Below are 20,253 nucleotides of genomic sequence, written 5' to 3'. Positions count from 1 at the left end.
GATTTCTGCTCTTATCTTGATTATTTTCTTTTGGCTTATTTAGCTCTTTTGTTTTCTACATTCCTGAGGTGGGAGTTTAGATTATTGATTTGAAACTTTTAGATTATTGATTTGAGAAAGTTTCATTTGGATCAGAAAACACACTCTGTATAATTTCAGTTCTTTTATGTTTGTTGAGGTTTGTCTTATGGCCCAGGATAGAGTCTGTCTTGCCATATGTTCTAGGAACATTTGAAAAGAATGCGTATTCTCCTGTTGTTGGGTGGAGTGTTCTATAAATGTTACTGGATCCTCTTGTCCAGTGGTGTTGTTAAGTACTTCTATATACTTGCTGATTTTCTGTCTAGTTGTTCTAGCAACTATTGAGAGAGGGGTGTTGAAATGTCCAACTGTAATTGTCAGTTTATCTATTTCTCTTTTCAGTTCTATCAGTTTTTGCTTCACATATTTTATAGTTGTTTGGTTCATGCATATTTAGAATTGCTATATTTTCATGGTGGATTGGTCATTTTATAATTATATAATGTCCCTTTCTATGTCTGGAATTTTCTTTGCCTGAAGTCTACTTTATCTGGTATTAATATAGCCATCCTTGATTTCTTTTGATTAATATTTGCATGATACACCATTTCCATCTTTTTACTTTCAAGCTGCTTATAACACGATATTTGAAGCAAATTTCTTATAGATAGTATGTAGTTGGGACATGTTTTTAACCCACTCTGCCAATCATTCTGTTTTTTTGATTGGTGTAGTCTATTTACATTTAATGTAAATACTAACACGGTACACTTAGGTATGCATTTAAATTTTTGTTTTCCCTGTGTTCTCTCTTTTTCAGTGCCCTGCTTTCTTTTTTCTGCTCTCATGTTTATTGTTATCTATATAACTCCTTCTTGGGACTTGAACATTTTTAAAAATTCCATTTTGATTTATCTATAGTGTTTCTGAGTGTACCTCTTTGTATAGCTCTTTTACTGGTTTCTTGGTATTTTATTACATATACATGACTTATCAGTCTACTGGGGTTATAGTTTTATAAGTTTGAGTGCTGTGTAGAAATCTTACCTCCCTTTATATGTATTTACTCTCCTTTGTTTATAATATAATTGTCTTAACTATTTACACACATTTAGAAGCACATCGGAGAGTATTACAATTTTTGCTTTAACCAGCAAACAAAATTTGGAAAATTCAATAGCAGAAGGAAAATCCACCTTACTTACTCATTTTCATTTATAGTGTTCTCTCTTCCTCCTTGATGTGCAAAGTTTCCTTATTTTACCATTTTATTTATGTTTAAAGAACTTCCTTTAACTTTTCTTTTATGGTATGTCTACTGGTGACAAATTCTCTTAGTTTTCCTTCTTCTGAGAATGTCTTGATTTCCCCTTCATTCCTGGATATTTTTCCTGGATATAGGAATCTGAGTTGGCAGGTTTTTTTCTTTCAACAAGTGAAAAGTGTTGCGCTAATTCCTTCTGACCTCTATTATTTTTAATGAGAAATCTGCTGTCATTGGAGTGGCTTTTCCTCTCCAGGTAAGATACCATGTCTCTCTCACTGCCTTCAAGACTTCTTCTTTGTCTTTAGTTCTCAGAAGTTTGACTATAGTGTGTCTTGTAGATTGCTTTGGGTTATCATGTTTGGAGTTCACCCAACTTCTTGAATCTGTAGGTTTCTGTCTTCTGCCAAATTTAGGAAGTTTTTTGCCATTATTTCTTTGAGTACATTTTCAGCCTCCCAACCCCCTTCTGGGACTGTCAGATCTTCTGTTAGATCTTCTGTTATGGTCCCACAGGTCCCTCAGACTCTGCTCAATTTTTGTACAGCCTATTTTCCCTATGTTGTTCAGACTGGGTAATTTATATTGTTCTGCTTTCCAATTCATCAATTCTTTCCTTTCTCCCCTCCATTCTGCTGTTGAGCCCATCCACTGAGTTTTTCATTTTGGTTATTGTATTTTTCAGTTCTAAAATTCCATTTTATTCTTCTTTACATTTTCTATTTCTCTGTTGAGACTTTCTATTTTTTTATTTGTTGGGTAATTGTGACATTTTTTCATCTTGGTGTTGGCATCTATTGATTGGCTTTTTTTTTTTCATTTAAATTGTGATTCTCTCTCTCTCTCTCTTTTTTTTAATGTTTCTGAAAAGATCTTTATTCCAACAGGGCTCTTTATAGCAGTTAATTTCTTTTTAACATCTTTATTGGAGTATAACTACTTTACAATGGTGTGTTAGTTTCTGCTTTATAACAAAGTGAATCAGCTATACATATACATATATCCCCATATCTCCTCCCTCTTGCGTCTCCCTCCCACCCTCCAAATCCCACCCCTCTAGGTGGTCACAAAGCACCGAGCTGATCTCCCTGTGCTATGTGGCTGCTTCCCACTAGCTATCTATTTTACATTTGGTAGTGTATATATGTCCATGCCACTCTCTCACTTCGTCCCAGCTTACCCTTCCCCCTCCCTCTGTCCTCAAGTCCATTTTCTATATCTGTCTTTATTCCTGTCCTGCCCCTATGTTCTTCAGAACCTTTTTTTTTTTTTTAGATTCCATATATATGTGTTAGCATACGGTATTTATTTTTCTCTTTCTGACTTACTTCACTTGGTGTGACAGACTCTAGGTCCATCCACCTCACTACAAATAAGTCAATTTCATTTCTTTTTATGGCTGAGTAATATTCCATTGTATACATGTCTCACATCTTCTTTATCCATTCATCTGTCAATGGACACTTAGGTTGCTTCCATGTTCTGGCTATTGTAAATAGAGCTGCAATGAACATTGTGGTATATGACTCTTTTTGAATTATGGTTTTCTCAGGGTGTATGTCCAGTAGTGGGATTTCTGGGTCTTATGGTAGTTCTATTTTTAGTTTTTTAAGGAACCTCCATACTGTTCTCCATAGTGGCTGTATCAATTTACATTCCCACCAACAGTGCAAGAGGGTTCCCTCTTCTCCACACCCCCTCCAGCATTTATGGTTTGTAGATTTTTTTATGATGGCCATTCTGACTGGTGTGAGGTGATACCTCATTGTAGTTTTGATTTACATTTCCCTAATGATTAGTGATATTGAGCATCCTTTCATGTGTTTGTTGGCAATCTGTATATCTTCTTTGGAGAAATGTCTGTTTAGGTTTTCTGCCCATTTTTGGATTGTTTTTTTTTTGATATTGATATAGCAGTTAATTTTAGAATTAAAATGAGCAAAAATTCAAAGAGTCATCTCCAATTATAAATCTCTGCTATCTAAATTGTGATTCCCTTGGGTTTTAGTTGATGAATGATTTTTGATGGAAACCTAGATATTTTTGGTATTATGTTACAAGATGCTAGATCTTATTTAAGCCTTCTGTTTTAGCCTTCTGTTTGTTCAGCCTTTTTTGATATCCAAGGGAGGGACTCCTCGTTACTGGTGGGAAGGGCTGGAGTCCTGGCTCTCCACCTGGTCACCACCCACAACTCCCTGGCTGGGAGAGGTGAACCTCATTACTGCTCCCCACATGCTATCTACTGGCATCATGGCTTGGGGTATTGTGTTCTTGTTACCACTGAATGGTGGCGAGAGTCCTGATTCTGCTGGGGCTCCTCAGCCACCACCCCCATGAGAAGGGGAGGGGCTCCTCATTCCTGCTAGTAGGGGTGTGGTCCAGACTCCCTGTTTGGCCTGCTCCGACACCATTTTAACTGGGGATGGGGCAGGTTTTGGTGCCTCATTACAGCTTGAGGAGGGTGGACATCTAGACTCCCCTTTCATCTTTGCTGGTGTGGGTGGTGCGGGGAGTTGATTGCGTGGTATTTGGCTGGAATAGAGCAGTAATTGTCTATAAATTTTCTATAGTGCTAGGCTGCTCCTTTTCTATTCCCGTGGTGAGAGAGGACAGTCTTTTGTGGGAGCTTTTGTTGTTCGTGTCCATTGGCACTTCCAGGTTATTGCTTTCTTCAGCGGAAAGTCTGAAGACTATCTATGTGGCAAAAAGAAAACCCGGGACCTCACCATAGTGTGCTTCCTTAGGTCCCAAGGTCCTGACCACCCTGCCTTCTCCTCTCCACCTTTCAGAGTCTCCTTGTGTTTGTTTGGCATAATGTCCAGAGTTTTTAGTTGTGTTGGGGGGAAGAAGAGAGAAAAGCATGTCTACTCCATCTCCCTACTAGCTTGCCTGTGACTTTTAAAAGATTGAACTTGGACTTCTTGTAGCTCTCTCCCTATTTGAAGTAGGTTTGGGTTATTCTCAACAAACATTTGGCAGCTGTAAAAAAGTGGAAAAGGGGCTCAGCGGGAGTCGGGAGAGCTGGGTCCTTGCCTGGGCATCATGGCCCTGGGCAGGTTTCAAACCTCATACTCCATCTCCTTATTTTCTGTGGCAGGAAATAATTTGCTGAAATAATCTCTGACACTGATTTCCCTGCTCAAGCTATTTTCCCTTTCCTTCCCTTAAAAAGTAGCGAAGACTTTTTTTTTTTTTATTAAATTGATTCTCTCTCACCCTGGGGACTTTTGAGTTGCAGGGCTCTGCCCAGAAGTTTCCAAGCATGCAGAAGATAATCTCCGTAACCAGACGTTTGCTTTCAAAAGCCAGGGCTCAGCAAAGTGACCGCCAGGTCTTCCTAGAGGGGAGGGGAGGGGATGGAGCTGGGGCTCTGGAAGGGAGAGGCAGGAGGTAGAGGAAGCATTTTCCAGGCCTGGAGAGGGGAGAGGTGGGTGGGCAGACGCCAGGAGAGCTCAGTTGTCTTGTGGAGGCAAGAGGGCTTCTGCCCGTGACCAGGATGCTGAGCACACTGGACTTGAGCTGTGGTCTTTGGAAGCGTGGAAAGTCTCTTTGTGTCCCCAGGGGCATGGCCTGTCCTGCATCTGTGGCTTGGGAATCAAATTCACACGTGTTTCAGTGATGACATCTGCCCTCCGACCCCGCAGGGGTGTTCTGAGCATCACAGAGGGTAATGCATGTTACAGCATTTTTCAAACCATTAGATGGCATCATCGAATGGATCCAGGTAGGGGTTGCTTTGTAGGATTGAGCACATGGAGTCTGGGAGGGCAGCTTCCCAGAGGACAAGTGGGTGCCCAGTGGCCTGGGAGTTCCAGCTATGTCCCAGCTGGGACCTTTTGTGGGGGAAGGAGGCCTCTGGTAATTTTCCAGTGTCCGCCTCTGAGACTTCTCTCCTAACCTTCCGCTTTGAAGGTCATCTCATTGCCAGATGCTATTCCCTCTTCATTTGTCTCCTGCATCTTTCCCACCACTCTGTGTTCCTGGTTAACAGAAGGAAGCAGACATAATCTGTTTGCAGTGGTGAACTGGCCTCTTGCTACCCTAGCTTATGAAATGCTTCCTTGCCTTGTCCTCTCCCTCCTTCATCTCAACCTTCCTTCCTGCCCTCTGGGCTCTTCCCTCTCTCTCCTTCCACTCTGCGCTGCACTCTCAGCAGAGGGCCCCGCCCCTCCTTTGTTCCCACCTCCGGGAAGGCTGGGGAGGGAGGGGTCCCTCTCTGGAGCTGGGCTGGCGCCCACCCATGATGAGACAGAAGCTGGAGGAGTCAGGAGGGCCAGCAAACTAGGGATCAAGCAAACCACAGCGAGGGGAATAACGTTGCTTTAAAATACGCCAATTTACAGAGTCCCCATTTAGTGTGTGACTGGACCTCAGGCTGTCACCCTCCCTGACCGACTGTCTCTGTGTCTGTCTACTCCCCCGCTCCCCTTTCTACCCCTTCGCCGCCGTCAAGGGCTAAGACACCTGTTCTTACCACTTAAGGGTCTTTTTTCACTCCCTCCCCCCTCTTCCTTCTTTCCTGTGTTCCTCCCTCCCTCCCTCCCTCCCTCCCTCCCACCTCCTCTCTCTGTCTTTCTCATTCTCTCTCTCTCTTCCTTTTTAAAAGTGGAGGCAATGGCTTCTTTGTGAACAGAGCTAGAAAGGGCCTGATGGTCACTAATTCTCTGCTAACACAAGTGGAAGTGTCAGAGAAGCCGAGAAGGCAGGGGCCATGACCCGAAGGCAGGTCTCCAGCCCAGACAAAGGCAAGTGTCCCCCAGCGACGCCTCCGGTACCTGTTGTGTTGTCGTGAGCCTGGGGATATAATAAGGCAGGGTTCCTCCTCACCCCCCGCCTCCCAGGAGTCCCCACCCTGTCTCCCACCACTGCCAGCCTGGGGAAGGGACTAGCCCCTCTTTATTACTGGCTGTAGCGGCACCAGATTTTGCTTTCATTTGACTGAAGACATTTACTTTCAGAGTCAGAGCTTTGGGTTGTAAAAAGCAAGCAAGCAAACAAACACTCCCCTACACCACGCCTCCAGAATCAAGTTTGGTGAGGCTTTGGGGAAAGAAATCCCATACACCCACATATTGCCGCAGTGCAGGGGTCGACGTGGTGAGAGGAGCTGGGGACGGGGCAGGGGGACCAGGCTTCTGTGGGTTTTTATTTTCCTCTGGGAAATGGTGGGGTACCAGAGAAGTTCCCCTGGTGGAACATGGCAGGGCAGGCACTTTCCACACGGGGGGCTTCATGCACACTGGAAACAGCCGGGCTGGGGGACCCAGAGGGATGGGGGTGGGAGGTATCGACCAAATAGCTGATGAGCCGGGACAAAATCCCTTACCAGGCACCGTTCTTGGGGCTGGAGATCCATGAGTGGATGGACGTTCCTTCCGGGATGGAGCTTACATTCTCAAGGGGTATGGTGGGCAGTAAGCACAATCAATAGTAGATTAATTATGTGATATGTGATGCCCAGATTACAAGGGGGCATAGCATTGGGGATGAGGCAGCTTGGGGGGATGCAACTGCAGATATCAAGTCTCTAGGGTGGGACACCTGAAAGGCTGACTCCAAAAGGGCTGGACTGCGGTAGACCAAGATGCCCCTGTGGCACCAGTTTGGCTCTGGCAGGGTCTCCCTTAAACTACACAGTGAGAGTTCCTCTAACTATTTACAAAATACGTTGAGCTCATGGAACAAGTTAAAAACATACCCAATTTAGATAAGAATGTCAGCTTTCCAATCTCTCCCCGTTACTCTCTGACCACACCTGAGGCCTTGTTTCCCCCATCTCGTCCACCCTGAGTTCCCAGCGTTGAGGCCGCATTCCAGTGAAACAGGTATTTCTGTCTGCTGAAAGGCATGGCTGAAATTGTAGGTCTTGGAAGGAAAACAAAGCTCAGGTTGGTGGAGCTCTGCAGTCGAACAGAAGAAAGTCGGCCGAGCAGGGTCCACGTAGGTTAATCACTTAGGTTAATTCAGAGCTGGCCACCCTGTAGTCAAAGAAGGCTCAAGGTCAAATTATCGAAAGCCAGATCACCCAGATGTGAAGAAGACGGTGTTCATTAGATTTCTTCCTTGCCAGCTGAGAGTGGTGAGGCTGGGAAGCCATGGGATGTGCCCAAAGGTTCCTCTGGAGGCATCAGAGACCTTTTGTTCTGGACCTCCAGTGCTGGGGCCATTCAAGATGCCGAGCCATGCTCACCCCCTGTGGCCAGCTCCCTGCAGAAGTACACCTGGGTCAATCCCCAGGCCTGCCGCAAGGCCACCTGGACATCTGATTTACCTGTATCCACACTCCCTCTCCATTCACCAAGAGCGGAATCCTTGCACCAGAGACGAAGACCTCAGGGCGTCCCCTCCATCACCCAGCCTCGGGGGCTGTACGTCTGGCATAGATAAATTGGACACTCCTTAACATGGGATTTGGGGGATAAAGTGCAAACCAGGCAACTGAAACTACACAATTACAAGGAAAGTGAATTGAGTCGGCTGCTGATTGCGTCCACTGACCTGCTTGCTCCCAGGACATCAGGCAGTTGGCTCTGCAGCGTGGTAGCAGGTCCTTACCAACAATTTGAGGGAGCAAAGGCTCGTTAGAGAGCGGAGGAGTTACCTGGAGTAGGTGTTCGGGTGTGGACCCCAAGTTTCACAGGGGACACTGAGAAAACGGAACTCAGAGAGAAAGGTAAGCAGGAAGAAGCGGCATCTTCTACAGAACAATGTTGGAGGGACCAGGCATGATTTGTCCGGGGAAGCTAAGGCCTGGAGAGAAATATGGTGCCATGACTGAAGAGCTCAAGTCCTGTTGTGTGGGGGTGGGGCTCCCTGGCACGGTGGAACACGGAGCCCTCGGGGCGACAGGGCGTCCCATTAGGCACAGGGACCGCTCCCTGCAATGACAACTCCTTCAAACTGGTATGGGCTGCCCTTTGAGGCAGAAAGTGTTTTCCCAGTGGACATTCTCAAGCCCAGCCTGGTCCACCTGCCTGTGATGTCCTGTCGAAATTCCTGTTGGGGTTGGGGTCTGGACTGGGCAGTCCTGTGATGAGCTCCTCTTATGTTTGCCTGCCTGGAACCCACACTGGGCTCTGAGTTCCCCAAAATGGCCTTGAGGAAGCACCCATGTCCCAATCTTTCTGCATGTTTCCATTAGGGCCGACATTCCCTTTGGCCTGTTTGGTTCCCTGGGATTCAAGCCAGGCCAGTCAGTGTTTGGTTCCCCCTCACTGGGCATCGTGGCTGGTTGCCAGCTGATGAAACCCAGTCCCCTAAGACCAAGTTCCTTTACCAAGTTTAGGATTCATCTCTCATCCAAAACTTCATCCCCTTTCTGTCCCATCTGGCCTCAAGCCTGGGCTGTAACAACACTAATCACCAGAGTTGGATGCTTAAGGTTGCTATTGTCCATCGTTAACATACTGAAATTGCTGTTATAGATTCATCATTAACGTACAAACTCGGGTCGTTTCGCCAGGGCAAGGTGAGCTCACAGACCCCTGAGCCGGGGACCACCTGGGACATCCTGACTCCCAAAACCATGATTCAGAAATGTCACAAGACAAAGATTCACCCCAGCTTCTTTGTTCTTCCCCTTAAACACATCCCCCAACCCAAAGACCAGGTGGGAGCGGCTCTGAGGCTTGTCTCCCCGTCCCTCACTTGATGCCCTGCAATTAATGCTGCACTTTCCTTCACCACAACCCGGTGTCAGTAGATTGGCTTTGCTGTGTGGAGGCGAGTGGACCCGGATTTGGTTTGGTAACACTGATGGGATGCAGGCTTGGAGCTGCCAGGAGGGTGACAGTGACAGCCTCGTGGAGCAGAAAGCCAGCAGATGGAAGGCAGAGCCATGCAGAGAGCTAGAGATCAAGGGCTGAAAACCCAGAATGGGTGCTTGGTCCTGGCAGGCCTGAAACCAGTGCACCCTGAGCCTTCCCTTTAGCCATTTGGAGCAGAGTTTTGGTCACTTACAACCAAAAGTCCCAATAGCAATGTCACAGATCCGACCTACTTTACCATTTGCTTATTCTCAGATTTGGCTCCAGGGGGATACATTAGTAAGGGTTAGAACTGGAGTGCTAGCTATGTGCCATGCACCGTGGAGAGCACTTGATAGGCGCTATCTCCCATGTGGCTGAGATGATTATTACCCCAATGTATAGATGTATAAGTGGGACCCTTTCCATGCCTGTAAGTGGAAAGCCAGCAGCTCAAGCCACGGGAATAAGGACCCACTTTATCGCTGTCTGCCCTCTCTGGCTTCCTCCTAGGCTCTACGTATTGTCCCCCTGGCCATTCCCAGGAGCCTGGCGAGCATCGCCTTACACTTCTGGTTCCTGACCAACCACTGACCAGATCGCATGGTGTAGAACTGGGGGCAAGGGGAGTTCCAGAAGGAAATTCTGAACACATTCCTAGCAGCATGGAGAATGGATATTGGGCAGAGAATAGATGCCAGTGCAACAGGACCATGCTGTCACTTGTCCCAGCCACACAGCTGGGCAGTGACCAGCCGGGTTCTCATAGAGAATCTCTCTCCAGCCGCGTTCTGTGTCTTTCTCCCCTGCTTTATGTCCCATCTGCCCCTGGAGCAAGTGGTGGGCTTCAGTGCCGGCCACCAATCCTGGGTCCCAGAGATGAGGCACCTCTGTCTCTGCCTTTTGGCCTAAACTCTCCCAGGGAGGTTTGTGGGTTTGAATCCTCTTTCTAGAACATTCAGAGTTTGTTGGCCTCCCTGTTCAGCACGTTTAAGGCACCACACAGCCCCGTGGGCCCAGCATGTAGAGGGTGGCACCTGGAAATGCAGCAGTCAGATTTCCTAACGATAGAAGAGAGGTAATGCGTGGACTCTTCAAGTGAACTATGCAGACAAAAGCAGGGCCCTCTCCCCCTTGAAATCATACATTATACCGCCTAGTCCTCCTTTGATTTGAGGGGAGAATTTGCCTATGGCCATCAGGCTGTGGTGTGAAGTGCTCCTGCCTGGCATGAAAAGCCATGCTCTCTTTCTAGGTGAGGAGAAGGACAGGGGCTTAGTTCATCTGAGGGGTAGTGGGGAGGGGCGATCCAGGTGTGCTGGATGGGAGAAGAGATGCATTCCTACCTGTGGTCCCCACATGCAAACCACTGAATAAAAGCATTGGCCTCTGAGACTGGGAGTAAGGAATGTCTTATCACCATGGTTACTGGGAAATGGTCCCACTTATACATAATAAGGGCTTTAGCAGAGGCCAGGCCATCTGATGCTCCCATCTGGGGCCAAAAGACAGGGTGTCTGAAGTGTCACTCCTTATGAAGTTACATGAACACAGCTCTGGGCCAGGTGCTGGGCCACGTACTGGGAACACCGTATCTGAGAAAAAAAAAAAAAAAGGCTTTTCTTTGTTTGTTGGGGTCGGGGGGTGGGAGCCAGGGGAGGGCACAGTCCTGGGCATCTTCACCTAGTCACCCCTTTGTTACCCGGCACTTGGCGCTGCGCCTGGCACACAGCAGTGCTGCACTAATGAGTGAGTGTGCCGCCTCAGTATGGGGGTACCACCCCAGATATGGAGCTGCAGTGGCGGGGAAGGGGGCGTTGGAGCGGCCATCTCTCCTTTAGTTCTCACGCCCCTACGTGGCAGAGAGATGCCCAACAAGGAAAAAGTGCCCCTCCCCCGCCAGACGCCTCCCCTGGCCCGCTCTGGCCCAGCACTGCAGGCTTCGAGGTGGCAGTCCTGGAAGGGGACCCCAGCTGCCTAACCGCAGGGGGCCCGGGGTCGCTGGCCCAGGCCCAGCGAGTTTCCGAACTCGGCGCCTCCGGGGCCAGGGCGGACCCTCGGCACCTGCCAGGCCTGCGGCGTGGGCAGCGAGAGGAGCGGGACTGCCTAGAACTGGGGCAGCCGCGCCGCACAGGAGCAAAACAAGAGCACGCGCACCTGCCGGCTCCGCCCCGCCCCTGCGCGCCGGCCAATCGCGGGTCGTGGGCGGGGCCGGCGCGGGCGGGTCGTGGGCTGGGCCGGGGCCCCAGCTGCGGCCCGAGCCGGAGCCAGAGTCCGCGACCGGCGCAGCCGCCGAGCCTAGGGCGAGCGCAGCCTCTTGCCCGCCGCCCGTCCCCGCCACCCGCAGCCTCGTCCCCGCCGCCGCCGCCCCCGGGGCATGGCCTGTCTGACGGCCGCTTTCTCGGTCGGTACCGCCATGGTGAGTGAGCGCATCCTTCGGCCCCGGGGCTCGGTTCTGTTCTCTAGGAGAATAAAAAAACCCCACAAAGACCAGCACCCTCACCCTGACACCTGTCCCCGGAGCCCCGGGAGAGGCGCCCGACTCCCATCGCCCCCCGCCCTGGCTACCTGGCTCCTCGGGATGCCCCTTGCAGCCGAGGATGCGGGGAAGGCGGAGGGGCCAGGACAGGCAGGGAGGAAGGAGGCCAGGAGCCCCACACGTGTACTGATGGCCTTGACCTCGTCTGCCTCCGGGTGAGGGACCTGGGGCCTGGGGCCCCGGAGTGTACTGGGGCGGGGCGGCAGCCTGGGCCAGAGGGAAAGGGGGCCCCATCCCTCTGCCGGCGCGTGCGGCCAGAGCCTGGGGAGCGGGCGCCTCTCGCGCTACTCTCCGGAGCACCGGCACTGTCTGGGGGAACAAAAGAGAGAGGCGGTGGAGAGCCGGAGCCCGTGCTGTCCCTTCGCCCTCGGGGACAGCCTCTCCCGGACCTGCTCAGAAGGGGGCGGCGGAGTCACGGGGAGGCAGATGAGGGGCGAGCCTGGGTACCTCTGGCCACATTTCTGCACCCTGTAGAGAGAATAGGGTGGGGACAGAGGCACGCATCTCACTTTTCCCAAGGGTGCCAGCTCCGTAGGGGGACCACCGGCTGCAGGCGCATTCTTTGCTAGACACTATTACAGTAAGTGCTATTCCTCTGAGTGGTCAAGAGTCTCCTCTTGCGCTTTAAAATATCTCCATAAAGTCACATTAGGAAAAAAACAAACTAGCCATCGTCTCACCCATCCTAGGGCCCTTCATTTCTATGCCTAGCACGCCGACAGTGCAGTTAGGTACCTCTGGACCGATTTCAGGTCATCTAAAGTACAAATAGAAAGCATTCCGTATTCCAAGCCCTCTCGCCCTCCCTATCCATCCGCCTTCTATCCTTTGCCTATGTATTTACTATCCTGCTAGTCACTTCCCTTGAGCTGTAACCCCACCGTGCACATCGGGTTTTCACCTCCACCCCTCGCCTTTATTTCATTTTTAGCATCCTGTATTTGAAGTCAGCAGAGCTCAGCAGGATTTGACCGACAGTTACCTCTTGCCTTGAGCTCAAGAAAAAAAAAAAAGTAGCCGGGTTTCTGCGCATGCTCTGCTCTGACAACTGCATCCTATGATTCCAAACAGGTTACTGTAGAACATACCGAGCCTCGGCAGCTCATTATATAATGATTTTGTGTAAACCGATAGAATGGGGCCTCAGACACATTAAGGAGGTTGGTAGAGCAGGAAAAAGCCATGGGTAGGGGGACCCACAGGCCGGGTCCCATCTCTAGGCATGTTCTGCCTTTATGACTTAGCTTCTTACATATAAGAGGGATCGAAAAATGAAAGAGGCAGTCCCCTCCTCATGACATTTGCTTTTATCTGGTTGCATGTTTGGGTAACACGTGGCCATTCTTCATTTTACCCGTGTTCATTTCTTTGGGATTCCTAAGTGATGGTGGCAATGGAAAATGAAGGAAGTTACTCTTGTTAGCTGTGGGTAAAGAAAGTTTCAGGTCTTGGAGATACTGGGTAACTAACTCTTGAATCCCTTTCAAAGCTGCAAAAGTAGCTCATACATGTGGGACAATAATGACTCAGAATGTTTTAAGGGACAGGTGTTTTTATGTCAAGATATTTTGGATGTTACGTTATGGTTTGAGACAGCCCCAGGACTCAGGTGTTTCGTTCGTGTGGAGGTGCTAAGGGCTGAGCTCATTTTTTCAGAGAATGTAGTTTTGTGTGAAAACCATTCTCCCTGAAAACCTTGTGCTTTTTTGTTTTTAATTTAAAAAATTCTACCCAAGTCATAAACAGAGCCCTTGGGAGATACCCAGGATCCTAAACTTTGCTCTGCGGTCCAGCCCGGGGCTGGCTGCCAGGTGTGAGTCTGGAGAAGGTGCCTTGGAGGATGGAAGAAGCACCCACATGGTGTTTCAGAGTCCCTGAGCTGGGCTGGGCAGGGCAGGCAAGGGCTCCCAATGGGACTGGTATTTGGGGCTGTTGGAAGCCAGATTTTGGAGACAATGAGGTTGGCATTCTGAGTGACCATGCCAGTGACACCTACCCTTTGCTTAGTTAAGGGCGTGATGTTTGGGTTCTTTTCCCTTAGGCGGTGGCCTTGAGGATTCTGGACCAGTACGTTTTCCTCTTATGTGCCCAGGGTCCCAGGGAGGGATCTGCCCTTCAACCGCAGGGTCTGCTGGTCTAGGTGGGCACCATAGCTGGCAGCAGTGAGAGAAGTGAGAGTGCATGCCTGGAGCCTGCGAGTTCCTCTTGGCTTTCCTCCCTTCCCCAGGATTCTGTGGGGAAAGTTTCTATCTCCAACTGGACTTCCCTGGGTAAAGAGAGTGAAGCAGCCTCACAATGGCTCAGGGGCTCTCTGACCATTAGAGACCCTCCCCAGCTAAACAAGCATCTCAATATATTAGCATTCAAACTGAAATCAGTGCCCAAGAAAATATTCTTACCAACAGCAGTCAGGAACAGTCCAAATAGGGTCTCCTCTGCATTCCACACCTGTGAATGGACTCACTAGTATTTACCATTTATTATGCAGCACAAATTGTGTGTGGAAGGGGAGGTCAAAGACAATGCTTCAGCAAGATAGGGAAGCAAACAAAGAAAGGGAAAGAATGGGGAGGGAGGATGTATTTGTTTCATCTTTAATGAACTCAGGAGGCTCAGGACAAGCTAGCTGTAACCTACATCGCCGGCGGCTCTCATCTGAGGATGTGTTTCCAGAGAGCTGGTCTATTTTGGAGTGACAGCCACTGCCACCCATCAGACAGGATTTCAGGATTTTATTAATTGGACACCCATGGCGGAAAGGTGGGTGATGGCATGCACCGCTTTGGTGTCAGTTGCTTTGGGGGTAGGGTTGTGTGGTCCCCCATTCTCTTGTGGATTTCCCTGCAAGGTACGGGGGCTGGGATGACCCAGGGTCCACTACAGCTTGCCTACAGAAAGCCAAGCAACGTCCCGGCCCTGCTGGGGACTGTTTGGGAGGACCCGTGCAGGCAGGGAAGCCGCACAGAGCTGGACCCCAGCTTGGCTACTTCTTAACGGTGGGGTCTCAGGCAGGTAAGGTGGTATCCTCGTGAAATGGAGCGGCAGAGGGTCATACCCCACCCCGGCCCCTGCCCCCGGAGAGCTGTGGAGACAGAGGAGGAGTAATCTGTGCAGTCTGGAGTTTAATGAGCGCACTGTAATCGTGCATTGCTGAATGAATAGTCACTACTGTTCATAATTGCTTACCTACTACGCGGGAGGTATTAACGCAAAACTGTAAATAGTAAGTACGAGCCTCTGGCTTCACCCTCTCGCTCCCAAATCAGTTTACTCCCCCAGCTTTGTCCCACTGGCCCGTCCATTTGTCTCCCTCCCCACTGCCCCCTGCTGGTGAAGGCCACTCACCCTCCCCACTGCAGGCTCTGCTGCAGGAGACGGTTCTCACCGGCCCGCTGGTCTGCTACTTCCGCCTTGAGATGCCTCCGCGGCCTGCAGAGACCTCGGGATAAAGTGCACAGCCCTTAACAAGCTTTGCAAGCCCTCCACCGTGCAGACCCCGTGTGCCTCGCTAGTCCCACCTTGTTCCAAAAGCCCCTCCCCCGTTCCCAAATCAGAGCTGCAGCCCCTGAATTTCAGATCTCCAGATGTTCCGCTGTCTTGCTGCCGAGCCTTTGCACGTGCTGTTCCCTCGCAGGGAACGTCGGTCGTGGACGAGCACCCCTTCCCCACCCCACCTCGCTAAGCTCACCTCACAGTTTATTTCCTCAGAAACACCGTGTATCCCCACCCAGAACCCCCACTGCCTTGCGTGACCCTCGTGGGTCCCTGCATCGTCTTGTTCTAGCTCTTGCCCCTGGGTATTGAAATTGTTTGCGGCCCAGTCTTGGACTTGAGCTTGCTGAGGCCACAGGCCATGTCTGTCTGGCTGACTGCTGATCCCCAGGGCTTTATCTGGGCTGTGAGGGAGAGAGTGAGTGAGAGGACAGATAGGCTTGGAGTCTAGACGGGCAAGTCAGACCCTCATCATAATCCAGGTCTGGCATCTGCTCCAGCTGGCAGGTGGGTGGAGTCATGGCTGTTCGTCCCTGTATTCGTGTAGGTTTCATTAAAAAGGGAAGACCCGACCTGTCCCTGGGCTTCCTCCGGGGTTGACGCGAGTGGTGGGTGCTGGGGGAGGTTGTGGATGGTCCAAGGTGGTTGGAGGTGGAGGGGGCCACGCCCTGGGGAGGGGCTTCTGGAAGCTCCCGCCCCCAGCTGAACACAGAGCAATTGGCTGTCCCGGCGTTAGAGCCAGTGCCCCAGCAGGACGTGGGTCTGGAAGTAGACGTCTCACCTTTCCAGGTGGGGGTGAGGATGGACTTTGGGGACCAGGCCTGGAGCTAACTGTCTCACCCATTACTCTGTCCACTACCCACCCCCCCAGCAAAGCCAGGATTTGGTGCTTCCAGGGCCCCTGTGGAGTCAAACGGGCTTATAACCCCGGGACAGCAGCTCGTGTTCCCAGGAGCAAGACAGGTGGGCCCAGGGATGGCATTTGGTGCTGCTCTAGGTGCTGGAGCTGCAGGTGCACGTTCTTACCCGCGGGTCAAAGCCAAGAGCGTGCTGAGCTGGGGCAGGGTCTCCTGTTGTTCCTTCAAGGGGCCCCGACGCAGAAGGCACCAGACAAGCTCGGATGCAGAGGCCACGCCCTGCAGCGCCCTCCCGGCAGGCAGCGGGAGAGGCTCGTTCTCAGCCCAGGCTCTGAGGAGGCCCGTTGTCAGGCTAACACAAACCTCCCCAATTATGTGGAGGATGCAGGAACCTACTCCTGCTTGTGTTTGAAGCATTTCTCATGCTCGGTGCCAGCGGCAAACCAAGATGAATTTTGTCGGAGTTTTACTCCGCACTTTAATTTTTAGCCACAGAACATTACAGTCAGGGAGCTAAGTTCTGATGCGGTTAAGCTTTCCAGAGGTAGGAGATGCCTGGGAGGTGTGTGTGTTGTGTGTCTTTTTCTCAAGCAGCAAAGCAGCATTTTCAAACAGCACAAGAACTGGAAACCCCTGTGCCCACATCTCGCCATCCCCCTATTTGTGTTTTAAAGATTCAAAACCTCCAAATCGTCCAAGATTTCCACGATGGAAATAATGTGGAATAATAATAATGGAAATCCTCTTCAAGGATGCAGTCACGTACCCTCAGGAGGCCACTCTAATGTGGGGGAGGGCTTGTTTCGGTCACTAGAGTTGCTGGAGTTTATAAGGATGTTTATGGATGATCCACTCTCTGGTTTTGTTTTAGCCTTTTGTTAGAAACAGTAACGATCAAAAAGCCATCAACTTTAAAGAAATCTCACAACCTGTGGAAAAATAACAGTCTGATGTTATTTAGAACAAATAGCAGTATGGCAGTGTCTCCCCAGTCCTACGGCCATCAGAAGGGCCTGAATTATCAAAGGTGGTTGTCCACGGGCTCTCCAGATCAGGCTGACTGCCTTCAACAGTATGGAGGAGTGTCTCCAGAGGCCCACACTTTTGGCACTGTGGAACGTTCTGTCTTGATTCAAGAGGCAGCTAGAAAAAGCACAGCACATTATTCATCCACCCCAGGGTTCTTCTGTGTTTTGGAGGTGCCTAAAGCATATTGACTTGTCCAGCGTAGCCAAGCCATTAGAAAGGATATTCCTTTCTTTGCTTAAATACCTTTGGTTCTTGGCTTATCTGTAACGGTTCAATGGACTCCCAATGGAAGCTTGAAAAGCCAATGTAGCTATGTATTAGGTATCCAGGTGATGCAGTGGAAGAGGCACCCGTTTTCTAAGATGACTCATCCTGGGATCACTTCTGCCCCTCACTTGATCGTAGAGCTCAGAGCAAGTTCCTTAAAATAGTTTGTGCCTCAGTTTCCTTGTCTGTATCCCAGAGAAAAATAAATCAACCTTTCCAACACTTCAGTGCTATTATGAAGATATGGTGAGAGAGGAGAGCTGTAGGCATTTGGAAAATTTACAAGGAAAACACAAAGACCGTCTCCCACAAACCCCGTCAGGTCAAGTGGTATCATTGCCCTTGAGAAATGTTTATGAGGTTATGCCAGGAAGGGACTAAAAGAGCTCATTGTAAAGCTTTTTCAGTTGTGCATTTCTTAGCAGCCTCATGTATTTTTATGGGAGTTTTTAGTGAGTGGACTGTAGGTAGACCATTTTTAGGGTGGCTGGTGTTTCATCCTTTGAGATGTATTTATCAGTTTTGTGATTAGATGTTATGATTCCTAAATAAGATGGTAGATCATAGCTTATCTTTAGCATGTTTTTAGTAGAAGAATAAGTGAGGGCCGGGGAGGAGGCATTCCTCCAGGTGAGCATCCTTCCTGTGATGCTGAGGGCACCACGGAGGGTGAGAAGCACCGATCGATGACGCTGGCTGATCAATGGCCCTGAGCCTAACGGTGAGTCCCTGTGGTCCTTCCCGTGGTGTAACTTATACCTGCTCTCGGTGCTTCCTCCCCGTCTTTCTAGAATGGCAGCAGTTACTCTGCAGCAATGACAGAGCCCAAGTCAGTGTGCGTCTCTGTGGACGAGGTGGTCTCTAGCAACCGCGAGGTCATGGAGATGGAGCTGCTGAACGGACACCTGAAGAAGGAGGACAACAGTGTCACAGAGGCCCAGCGCCTCTCCTCCCTGCCGCGGAGGGCGGCCGTGAACATCGAATTCAAGGACCTTTCCTATTCGGTCCCAGAAGGCCCCTGGTGGAGGAAGAAAGGTAGGCCGGGGGCTGCTGTGTGCATCCAGAGGCGCAGGCACCTCGGAGGAAGGAACAGGTCGTTTGGGAAGATCTGGGTCTGGAAGCTGGGAGGCTGATTCTCTTTCCAGACTCTGGCTCTGCCGTGGCCAATGTATGTAATTGCTTTATGCCCGATTTTTCCTCACTTAGGATATGAACAGATCAGATTAGATGACTCAAGATTCACAGCGTTTGTTGTGTTTTTTTTGACTGAGTGTAGTTGATTTACAATGCTGTGTTAGTTTCAGGTGTATAGAAAAGTGATTCAGTTATACATATATATATACGTATATATATATATATATATGCACTTTTCCAGATTCTTTTCCATGATAGGTTATTACAAGATATTGAATATAGTTCCCTGTGCTATACAGTAGCTCCTTGTTGTTTTTCCATTTTATATATAGTAGTGTGTATCTGTTAATCCCAAACTTCTAATTTATCCGCCCCCCGCTTCCCTTTGGTAACCATAAGATTGTTTTCTACGTCTGTGAGTCACACACTGGTTCTTAAACTCTGATATGATCACAGAGTTTGACCAGGGTCCATGTGTGCTGGTTTCCTGTCTGCACTCGGCGGGTCCTCTTTACTGGATGATGTTAATGTTAGTCTTTCGAGATAGGACTCTTTTTTTAATGTTTCAGAGCAAAGTGGAAGCCAGGTGTTTCCTCCCAAGCTTGAAGTGTTGAAAAGTAACCAGTGACCTCTAGTAACCTCTCTGGAAACCAGTCATGTACGTTTACAGATCTTGAAAGGACTGTCTCATGGTTGGGGCGTTGGTGGGCTCTCCATAAAAACAGAAGAGATGATGGAGCAGGTGGGACTCGGAGGTCTCGGGAGAGCCACACACACAGGGGTTTGCCGCCGGCCTGTTGCCTGTTAATGGGAATTGACGACTGATGGTATTCTGAGTTTTCTTAGCAACGTGGATGCTCCTTTGCCAGCTCTAGATTTTCAGAGTGTGTGGAGTTAATGCCTCCCTGGGTTGGTATTTCTTTCTCGAGCCTGACCGACTTCCTCCCCAGGAACTCACTCCTCATCCCCCGCGGCCCCGTGCACCCTCCATCTGCCCATCTTTGAGGGGGGGTGACTGGGAGAGGACGTGTTACACTTCACCCAGAAACAGTGGTCCTCAGTTTCTAATGAATCATTTCAAACAACTTGAAAATCTATGAGGAATTTGGAACAAAGTGACTCAGGTACCCCCGGAATATCCTGGAATATTGGGGTTGTTTAGAGCTCTCAACTTAAATCTAGATTCAATCCTTCTTCCTTTTTGAAGAAGACCCACCAAGACTCACTTGTTTACTTTTCATCTTTCTCCCCCTATTGCCTTCATGTTGCTTCCTACTCTCTTGACGTGAAGCAGTTGAGACGGTTGGCGTGGGCACCCTGGAATTCCTTGGAGCCATGATTTTAGAACTTTGATTGGCTGGTCCCTGGGACCTTCAAGCCAAGCTGGTTGTGGGATGATTTTGTGTCTGTTTGCACAAATGGGAACAGATCCCAAACCTTGTCAGCGGCTGATACTATAGCATTGTTATCTGAGACTCAACATTTTCAGAGTGTGCCAGCCTGTTTTGTTAACAAATTCTGTGAGAGGCTCAGGATTGGGCCCATTTGTTTGAGCCTCTTGAAATTTCAACAGAAGATTCCAGCCTTTTCCTTCTCCACTTGAACAAAGATTTTACCGAAAAAATGCACTGAGCGACCAGGAGGGTGTTGTGAGGTTTTGACCTGATGTGTCTCTATAGACAAACTGCGGCAGACCTGTGGGCCACGTGGGCAGGTTTCTGTCCACGTGTTACAAGTGGCCTTAGAAACGTGGTCATGATGCTGAAAACGCTTGGATGGGTATCCTCTCAGGTGAAGGCTTGAAATGCAGAAATGCACATATTTGAAAACCATGGCAGAATCTTGGTTTGAAATCCAACCCAGCAGTTGTTCACCTGGGGCTGGCAGGTGAAGACTATCATT

General features: G+C 49.6%; 1 protein-coding gene across 2 annotated transcripts in view; it reads left to right on the top strand.

The window, feature by feature from the left end:
* The first annotated feature begins 11,410 nt into the window (after positions 1-11,410).
* ABCG1 (ATP binding cassette subfamily G member 1) overlaps positions 11,411-20,253 on the top strand; it is a 57,164-nt gene continuing 48,321 nt past the window's right edge. For both annotated transcript variants that reach the window (XM_060099721.1, XM_060099720.1), the window contains exons 1-2: positions 11,411-11,452; positions 18,009-18,252. In XM_060099721.1, the coding sequence (XP_059955704.1) occupies positions 11,411-11,452; positions 18,009-18,252 (286 nt within the window). The remainder of the gene's footprint in view (positions 11,453-18,008; positions 18,253-20,253) is intronic.

The sequence above is a fragment of the Mesoplodon densirostris genome, chromosome 5 (assembly GCF_025265405.1).
Source record: "Mesoplodon densirostris isolate mMesDen1 chromosome 5, mMesDen1 primary haplotype, whole genome shotgun sequence".
NCBI classification, from domain to species: Eukaryota; Metazoa; Chordata; class Mammalia; order Artiodactyla; family Ziphiidae; genus Mesoplodon; species Mesoplodon densirostris.
This window is presented reverse-complemented; position numbering and strand designations above follow the sequence as displayed.